Source organism: Octodon degus, unplaced genomic scaffold (genome assembly GCF_000260255.1).
Source record: "Octodon degus isolate 3935 unplaced genomic scaffold, OctDeg1.0 scaffold00186, whole genome shotgun sequence".
Lineage (NCBI taxonomy): Eukaryota > Metazoa > Chordata > Mammalia > Rodentia > Octodontidae > Octodon > Octodon degus.
The window spans coordinates 2,137,670-2,147,896 of NW_004524762.1; the positions used below are offsets into that span (position 1 = coordinate 2,137,670).

Below are 10,227 nucleotides of genomic sequence, written 5' to 3' on the forward strand. Positions count from 1 at the left end.
CCTGGCTTTAACTATAATCCCAGTGCTGGGGAGGATGAAAACAGGAGGATCAATATGAGTCTGAGCTTTATAGTGAGACCCTGTACCAAATACATAAAATGAAAAAAATTTAGTGAGCAAAAATATGTAAAAGTCCAATGAGAATATTAATATTTTCTATATTTTGGAGCAATTTTGAAACTTCAGAAGAAAATCAGCCCCAATTTCACATTGCTCCAAAATGCAATCTTTTCCTGGGGTTACAATGAAAGAACAGGTATAAGCAAAGTTTCAAGTACCCGATGAGACTCTGGTCCAGTGGATGGTGGGCAGGGGATTTCCAGTAGCTTCACAAGGAAGCAAGCCATCTGAGTCAGCCGGGACAGTAAAACTCGCAGCGTTTCCTCCAACTATTCTGGGCTTTTCGAATGTATTCCTGGACAAAATGTCAGAGGGAAGGAGTTTGGAAGTTATTTTCTTAACTGGTTTCTTATCAAATCCACTCTTCTTTGTGTTCCTCTGTCCACCCCAATATGAAGCATGAGAAGTGGGCTCAGGCAAGCTAAGAGTGGGAAACATACTGACTGCTGGCTTCTTTTCCTTTTTGGAAAATGTGGGGTGTGACTTGAGCTCAAATTGGTTTTCTGGCTGAGGAAAGAGCATCCACTTAGAAATCTGTGGTTCAACTGTTGTGTGTTGGGCTGAAGTAGGTGTAGAATGTGGTAGATCAGAGTAGGTAAAGTGAGTGGCTGTCATTGTGAACTCAGCTTTTGTGGGCACCTTCATTGGTACTGTGGATTCTGCTGCTGATTGCTGTGAGTTCATATCATTCCTTGAGGATTCATGAAGCTTATCCATGGTGTTTGTCACTGCAAGAACAGGTGTCCCCACAGTAATTACACCTTGAGTAGAGGGAGGTGGGGTGGGCATGGACATTAGAGGGGCACTGCTGCCTAGGAGTGGTATCATGGTTGAGGGACTTGTCATAGTTTTCCTAGTTGTGGCATTCTGCTCTGACTTGCTAGTCAAAGTTGTTCCTGAATCAACTGTGCCTTCCAAAGTCAGAGTGTTCTCCTGTGGTAGTTCTGCAGTTCCACTTGCCACATTAGTTCTTGAATGCTGGCCAATTTTGCCTAAAATTCTACTTGTGTCTTCTAGGAAGGAATGGGTGACAACAGAGATATTTGGATTGATTGATGTTTTAGTTGTAGATAGGACAGGGGGTAGCACAGTAGCTGATGTAGGGATGCCAGGACTCTGGCCAGAAGTGATATTTGGATCGTTCCTACTTGGAGTCACCTCTATTTTTTGCTCTTTTTGTGCTCTGGGCATTGCTGTTTGGATTTTGTTGATAATTATAGATGCAGAAGCAGTGGGAAGAGTTGCAGGTGTTGTCTGCACTGATGTGAAGCTTATTGTACTTGATTTTTTGCTTGTGATACTAGGAAACACAGGGTAAAAAGGTGCAACAGGAGGCTCCCTTCTTGCTAAGATACTCTGAGGACTGTATGTTGCAGTGATATTGTGGTGAACTGTACTAAGAGTTGCAGATGGAATTTGTGTCAGGCTCACTGAGAGTGTTGTGGAATGCAAGGGGATAAATTTATTTGTGGGTAAAGCAGGAGATATTTTAGGAAGCATTGTGGCTTTGCTTTTTGGTAAACCAAATTTATGCAGATTCTTTAACAACACTTTTGGATTATGCTTATTTACAAATATCTGATCCCAGGGAATTTTCCTTCTTGAAAATCTTGTAATGCCTATAGTAGTAGGTTTTGGTGGCTTGGTAATGGAATGTGAAAGGGGCAGCGTGATCTCTGAATCCCTTTTAGCTTCACTGGTGCTAGACATACTTTGGCAACCATTATTTACTGTAAGAGTTTTCTCCATAGCTACAGATCTTGAAGAGTACATCAGGACTGTACCAGTTGAAGTTTCCTGGGTACTTCCAGGACTGAAATTTTGTATAGTGGGCGTCATTCTCTCAACATCTACAGCTGATTTATTTTCAAACAGTAATGAAGGATTCTGAATTAGTGTTGTAGACTCTTCTGTTGTGCCCCTAGCTTTGTTAGCTTTGGGGAGAGTGGTAGGGGAAGGTCCTGCAAAAAGCAGTGCCGTGGTGGTGGAGGCAAGCCTCTGCCTGGGAAGACAGGATGGGCACATCACATGGAGCTCCGGAGCTGAAAATGCAGTCGTGCTTTCTGCAGCAGGACCTCTGGATGCTGGCTTCACAGTGCCATATCGATGCCATCGGAGAACTGGGTTTCTAAATGGGCTGGTCATTCGCCCTCTGCCCCAAATTTTCCTCCGTCTTCCAAAGCGTCTGGGCAATGGGATGACAGCTGTATTATTTCTGAATATCTGGAACTGAGAATGGACAGCAGTGTGTGGATCTGGAGAAACTGGTGAGATTCTAGGATTTTGAGAAATGTGAGAATAGAAGTGATTTCTCCTCGGCTCACTGACTCTTGTTACAGATGTTTCATGACCATCTGTAGGATTTACTGATTCTAAGGGAGTGCTTACTGTTCTGTTAATGTTACCAGGCATTTTAATATGGACCTCATTGGTCACAGGCTTTCCCTTTATTGGGGGTACACTGAGAAAATTCTCTCTTCTCCCCTCCTGGTCCACTTCATGAAACACAGTGACTCCAGAGAGTAATGGGAAAATGGTAGCTGGATTTTGATTGGTTGTGTCCTGCACTTTGCTTGATATGGTTGGGTTTACATTTTTTGTAATTTTAATAGTAGGTTGCAGTATTTGTGGGCTTGTGAGGGGGGAGACTTTGGTGCCAGAAGCTATATTTGTCACTAGGCTGTGAGGTGTTGCTGGAACCCTAGAAGCTCTGGTTGCCAGGACTATGAATTCCTCATCTGGTGAAAGCATGCCTGACAATTCTTCTTCTTCAGCAGATATTTTCACAAGTTGAGTGACTGGTGGAGGTGGCTTTGCTGTGGTATGTTCCTGTTTCTCTGGCTCAGCATTCTTTCTAGCTTTATCTAGAAATGCTGCCCAGTGTTGGGGGTCAATTCTCCGAGCAGAGGGAAGGAACTGCCTTCTCTGTTCCCTAAAACGTTGGTTTGTTGAATCTCCATGCTGCCGCTGTAGGAACTCCTGATGACTGTCCTTCTTTCTTATCTTTGAGACCACTCTCCGAGCATCAGTCCTCACAGCAGTAGCTGTAGGGAGCTGCACAGCTGGTAGGTCCTTGTGGTGGGTACTGGCATCACGTGCATCAAAACCAGATCCATCTGCATCCACATCCTGCTCCTCTGGCCTTTGATCTTTTATTTTGACAGAAACTTGAAAAGCCAAAGCATCAATCCCTAGTGGATTGGCTGCTACACAGAAATAATGACCTTGGTCTTTTTGTGTAATGTGGAATATTCTTAATGTGTCATTGTTAAGAATTTGCTTGTTTTTTGAGGACTGATAGAGTACAATATTTCCCGGAAGAACCCAGCTAACAGAAGCATCTGGAATGCCAGTAGAATGACATGGAAGATCCAGTGTATCTCCAATGAAAACTGTGCGATGAATCCCATTTTCTTGAGCGGCTTCTACATTCGGCTCTACCACAGTTATCCTATAGGTAAGAATATCTGCATCCTCATAATTGGTGCTTATGCAGTGATATACTCCTGTGTCAAAACTATCAGCCATCTGCAGTTCCAATTTTCCACTTTTGTCTATTAGGATCCGTCCATCCTCACTCACGTAAGGGGCTCTCACTTTATTCCCATCAGCTAGAAGCCATTCCAAGTGTGGGGTTGGATCTCCCTGGCCTGGGCAGTCCAGGGCAATGGTTTCTCCAACCAGCAGAGTGTGCTCCATCTTGGTATTGTTAAGCCTTGAAATCATGGTCCACTTATGTTTTACTGGCTTCACCTCTGCTCTTGGTGAAGTGACCTGAGCATCACTTGAGTAATGGATCTGTAATGTACCGAAGGTGGTGGCGTTCCTGTCCAGCTGTAAGGAAATTTGGCCTTGCATTAACCAAGCAGGATCTGTGCTAAGATCAGCCTCTATATTTGTGAAAACATCTTCAGGCTTAGGAGCTACCTGTTTATATCTGTAACACAGCTGAGGTGCTTCAGTGACCAAATGGCTCCTTTCTAGTATTAGGGGAGAGTCACTATACAAAGCCAGAACTTGCCACACTGGCTGGATGTGATTAGAGTCCATGCTGCACACAAGAAATGTTGAAATCGACATACTTAACACAACGTTGTCATTTTCTTCAGTGAATGCAGTAGGCAGTGATCTCTGTGGCTTTTGGATGCTGCAGGCCAGGTTAGCTTCATTTCCATTCTGGTCTGTTATATTCAACGTCAGGGAGCCTAAGGGTGCCAGGAAGTCCTGGGGAGAGACTGAAGCAGGACCATTGTCTTCCAAAATAGTCAGGCTCTTGGATTTCAGAGATGGGTCAATAGCTGGCTTCAAACACTGGAAAGCTGAAGCTGGGACCGAAGCAAAGGCCTTGCCTTTAAAGATCCTGGGGTTGGTGCAAAGGGGACACTGCTGAGACCTGGAGGGACTTCTATCCTTTTTGCATTTTACTACATCTAGGAAAAATCACAGTTGAATTATTATCAGGGATGGCTTCTTTATAAGTGAACATTTGAGAACTATTTCTGACAGAATTTGAAAAAAAACTTGAAATTTTAATATGTAATACATAGGTTTTGCCTCTGAAATGATTTCTAAAATGATATTGTTTGTATATTCTGCTACAGTATAATATTCAAAGGTACAAAGATTTTGTCTGTCTTATTTACCATGCTTAGAAAACACCTGATAGATATTTGCTACTCAGTAAATATTAATTGAATAATTTAGATATTTATTTAAAAAATGGTGTGATCATAGTTATCATTCTTAATAACAACAGTTCTTCATGTTTTAAAGGACAATCACAGAACTCCATTTTCCTTTAAAAGGTAACCTGTTTGATAAGTGATAACTTTCTAAGTTAATGTCATTTAAGACTGAACTTTTTTTTGGTCATTATCCAAAAGAAGACTGACTGAAATATGAGCTCTTGTGGCCTGGGTTAGCTTGGTAGATGTAAGAATGGAAAGAAAGACAGCTGCAGGAGGGAAGGACTACGCAGATAAAACAGTTGGTAGCCCACAGCAGGGGGGCTGAGAAGAGTAGGAAGACTCAGGCCTGTGGCTTTGGCAAGTGAGCTGTGGCAGTCCCACTGATGACGTAAACTCAGAGTCAGGTTGAAAGGGGTAGGAGACAGCCTTGCACCCAAATGATGGGCAGCTCGTTAAGGGCCTGATGTTCCGGGGAAGTCGTAAGCTGGCAAGTCTTACGACCAGAACTAATCCTTCCACATCATAAAAGCTTTCCCTTTAAGCGTTCAGATATCACCCACATGGATATTTTAAATTCGGCTCTAGTAAGCTTATTTAAAATAGTCACTGGAATACTGGATAAGCATTTTTCCTCCCACAAAGTGTAGCCTGAGATTTCCACACCGTCCAATACAGTGGCTCCTACGCTCCTACACAGTATTTAAGCCTTGGATTTTTACATCTAGTTCACCAGAGTAGCTAGACACAGTCAAACTGCCTGGACACCCATGTGCATTTCCTCTCAAAGGCTTAAGGAAGGTGCTCTGTCCAAGGACTACAGCCTCCTCAGCCTGTGCAGAAGTCCTCCTGTATCCACAGTGTTGCTTGCTTTAGTTTCTGTTGCCTTTGTTCAACCATGGGTCTGAAAACCTTAACTGGAATTTTCTAGAAATAAACAATGCATGAGTCTTAAATCACCTGCTGTTCTGAGTAGCATGGTGAAGTCTCACACTATTCCAATGTCCCATCCTCTTTTCAGTATGACACACTGTGTCCCCAGTAAGCACAGTTCATGCTTCTTACTCAGTTCCTGCCTCAGGTATCACACAGACTGTCACAGTCTGACATTCACTGTGTTAAGTAATTCTTATTTTACTTAATAATGATTCCACAGTATAAGCGTAATCTTCTATCTGTAAAATTATAATGAAGGAGAAAATGTGTTGCACCTTAAGTTGCAAAAGTTATGTCCAGAGTGTTCAAAGTTCTTAGTTAAGATGGACAAAGCACTGAGTTACACAGCACTAAGGTTTCTAGCATCCACTGGGGGTCCAGGAATATATGCCCCATACATAGACGGGAAAGACTCTATTTCAGTATTGAAGGTAATGTCACAGATGGTTGGCCAGTCTGCATTCTTCAGCAAATACTACAGTATAAACCTCTGTAGAGAGCATAGCTAAGAAGAGTGAAAAGATTTGAGCAATCATGAAAAACGCCTCCAGTCACCTCTTCCAAGCAAGCAGTGTTCTTCACCAACTTACTAATCAGTACCCTGAGGTCAGACATTAAGAAAATACAGAATATGACAGATTTCAGGCTGAACTGAATGTCATCACAAAATTATGCATGTACCTTATGATGTTTATGGTTGCCTGCGTGTGAACTGAAGTTAGCAGGTCTTGTATATCATGTACTTTTCCTAATGCACAAATCTTCCTGTGTCACTTCCATATCCTTCATCACACCACGTTCAATCTCACAGAACACTTCCTGATCCCCAGAACCATCAGGCCTCACCAGGTTCTGGCCCGCGTTGTTCCTTCTGCCTTCACTCACTTGCTGTCTAACCTGTCCTCTTTCGTCACTAACTACACACTGCTCAACAGCTTAGTACAAACAGTACTGCTTCGTGTTCTCCTAGTACCTATACATGTTCCTTTTAAGCCTTTCACCTCTCATCCTCAGAATGAATGTTTAGTTGTCTGTCTTCCCACAAGACTCTAAGCTTGGTATGAGATGCTTAGGAAAGACTGGGATGGGAAAGGAGGGACAGAGGGAGTGAGTGAATAGACAGAGTAGAATTAGAATCAAGGCTTGATTCTAAAATAATATTTTTGGATGCTTTAACTTATAAAGTTAGATGTCTCTTACAGTTGAGGAAGCTCTGTGATAGCAGCTGGCCAGCAGGCAGTCTTGCCATAGCTATTGTTGCCTGGATTCCTGCAAGTACTGTCTTGGTTACTTGTTTTGTGTTACCTTCCATTCTATCACATGTACTACAAGTAGCCATATGTTAAATACCTAAATTGTTTGTTTTTATGAAGCTTATACTATTATTTGTTATTCAATAAAGAAAGTTATGGGTATAGAAATGCATGGAAACAAAGCAGCAGGACATATATATTTAGTATTTGTGAAATAGATGTTTATCGGAGAAATAGCCACAAATCTGTATTTTATAGAAAAGCAGTACCAAGAGCTTTGTGGAATCAAAGAATGGAAGATACCTATAGGAAATGGAAGAAGTTACATTTAAGTACACAATACTTGCAAAAGATTGCTTATTGCAGGTCAAGTGACACAGCTAAAGGTGTGAGGAACTTTCCATTCTCTTGGAATAGGAAAAGAAATATTTTGAAGCATAAAGTTGACATGATTGATGGGTGTCGTAGGACTATCAGTAAGCTATCCTAGGCAACAGTAGAACACTCAGTCATCTAGAGATAATTAAAAGATGCAATCCCTAAAGGATTTGTCATATATATATATATATATATATATATATATATATTCATAAATGACATTGACGTGAAAAAATAGAGATAAGAATTACACACAAATGCTTGAGCATATTATGCCATAGGTGTCTAGTGGGTGGTGGGATCATTTGTCTTCATCAAAATGGCTATGTAACTGTGGCTATAATCACAATTTATTTCATGTTTAACCACAAAATGGCTATAGCCTTCTTTTGCGTTTTTTTATTTTTATTATTTTTTTATTTTTATTTATTTATTTATTTATTTATTTATTTTTTTGGTGGAACCAAGGATTGAACTCAGGTCCTTGTGCTTGCCAGGCAAGCACTTATTCCACTGAGCCATCTCTCCGGCCCTCTTTTGCGTTTTTTAAATCATTTATTTATTTATTTGGTACAGAGTCTCACTAAGCAGCTCAGACTCATAGTGATCCAGGTGCTTAGAGCACTGAGCTATCTCCCCAGCCCTAAGCCTCTTTTGTTAATTCTGTGTTTAATAAAAGTTACTGAGTACCTACCATGCTCCAGGCATCTGTAGTGACTAAAGATAAATAAATTGGACATAGAAAGGCAACAGGTTCGGGCTGGGGAGATAGCTTGGTGGTCTAAGCATCTGCCAGGCAAGCTCAAGGACCTGGGTTCAGTTCCCAGTACCACATGTCATGCTGGCCCTGGAAGCCCAAGCATGCTTTGCCAGCCACCGAAACTGGGCATGGTGGCCACACATGCTTGTAGTTCCAGCGCTGGAAGACTGAAAGAGGAGAATCACTACAAGTGTAAGCTGCATAGCGAGACCCTATACCAAATAAATACATAAATTAATTAATTAATTAATAAGAAAGGCAACAGGTATCTAACATTAGTAAATATAATAAATTGTTACCAATACAAGAGTGGAAGGATAGGCAAACTGCGAAAGTAGCAAAATGAATAATCTGCTTGTAGGGAGGGGGTGGGTAGAGGAGCAGCCAGACTTCCCCGAAGGAGAAGTGTGGGCTCAGCAAGTGAGCTGACTGCTGACTAGACGGACATCAACCTGAAGAGAAGGGGAAGGGTTCCCGAAACGGGCCAGAGCAGGTCTCAGCTGGTGGAAGAGTGGCGCTGTGTCAGGAAAAAATTCAGATTTTTTTGTAGTAAGAAGTGCTATGTGTCCAGGAAAAGGGAGGGGGCGAAGGTGGCAAAGGAAAGAAGGGAGGCTGAAGTAGCGCGCAGCCACACTAGGAGCACCGGGCACGTGAGAAAGGCACACAGGCCTGAGTCTTTAAGTCAGAGGTCAACAGACTTCTAATATACCAGGCCAAGGAGTACAAAATTTGAGCTTTGTGGACCGCAGGTCTGTGACACAATTTCTTGACTGTACCACTATAGCACTAATGCAGTATAAAGACATCACTGTCACTGAGTTGTTAGTGGGATTTCATTTTTCTTCAGCAAAATGACCTACGGCTCTCATAAAACACCTTCATGTTTATCTTCCTATTTAATTAGGACAAGATACAAACAATACAAATAAATACCTGGTTTCCTCTGTATCCAGTCAGACAACCACTTTAAGTGGCAGTCACAGGTCCATGGGTTCCCATGCAGATAAAGGCTTTCTAGGTCAGGCATGTAAGAAACCATCTCTTCAGGGACAGAAGTCAGGAAGTTATCTGACAAGTACAAGTATTTAATGAAAGACATTTTAAATATTTGGAGGTAGCGCAAAGAGACAAACGTATCTGGATGGAGTTTAGTGAGCTGATTTCCTTCCAAATGAACCAGGCGGAGAGAGGTGAGACCATAAAAAACCTCTGGGTTTATAAACTCAATGCTATTGTGGTCCATATGCAACCGAGTCAAGCTCTTGAGACCATAAAAGGTATCTCTCTGCAGTTTTCGGACTTTATTGTAGCTCATTTTTAAGACCTATGGGTTAAAAAAAAAAAAAGAGCACAAACACATTTAGTGTCAAAGAAATTGTTACGAAAGGAGAAAAGCCCATATCAATAATAAAATATAGTACAGTTAATATAATGCAATGTGCACACCTTTTTAGGAGCCCAATTCTAACAAATTAGTAATTAAACAGGAGAAACTACAACATTCATACATATTTTTGATATTACAGAATAGCTAAAATTATAATATTGTGATTATTTTTAAAAGATCCATTAATTAAAAGATGGATATTGAATTTCAAATGAGATCCAATAGCTTGGGTTTGTTTAAAAATGACTCAACGGAATGTCACGCATAGCGGTACCGGTGCACACCCTGTTAACTGCTGAAGTGGGTAATGATTCGGGCGAGTTCCTCACACCGTTCTCCTTACTTTTGTATATGGTTGAAAATTCTCATAATCTTAAAGGATTTTTCAAAAGTACTTCCAAAATTTTAGAATTTCTTGAATTTGAGTAAGACAACGCGACTGGCTTCGATTTTTATGTTCATAATAGAATTGAAGTGTAATCCGGATGCCACAAAATTCACTTTGAAATATACAGTTCTTTAGATTTGTGTGTTCATTTCCATTACATAAGGTTAGAAAATTTTCATCAGCCCCAAATACAAGCCAATAGTGATGAGCAGTTGTTGGCCCCCTTCCACCCACCAGTTTGCATTCTGTTTCTACACAGTAGCTTACCATGGAAATTTCACATACATGGAACCATGCGGTATGTGGCCTTTTGTGTCTGA

At 41.3% G+C, this 10,227-nt stretch overlaps 1 protein-coding gene across 1 annotated transcript in view; it reads right to left on the reverse strand.

Moving 5' to 3' along the window:
- Positions 1-10,227, reverse strand: part of Igsf10 (immunoglobulin superfamily member 10) — a 28,972-nt gene that overhangs the window by 13,561 nt on the left and 5,184 nt on the right. Inside the window, exons 5-6 of the mRNA XM_004643930.2 lie at positions 9,066-9,456; positions 279-4,550 (exon numbers count right to left, since the gene is read on the reverse strand). Coding sequence (XP_004643987.1) covers positions 279-4,550; positions 9,066-9,456 — 4,663 coding nt within the window. The remainder of the gene's footprint in view (positions 1-278; positions 4,551-9,065; positions 9,457-10,227) is intronic.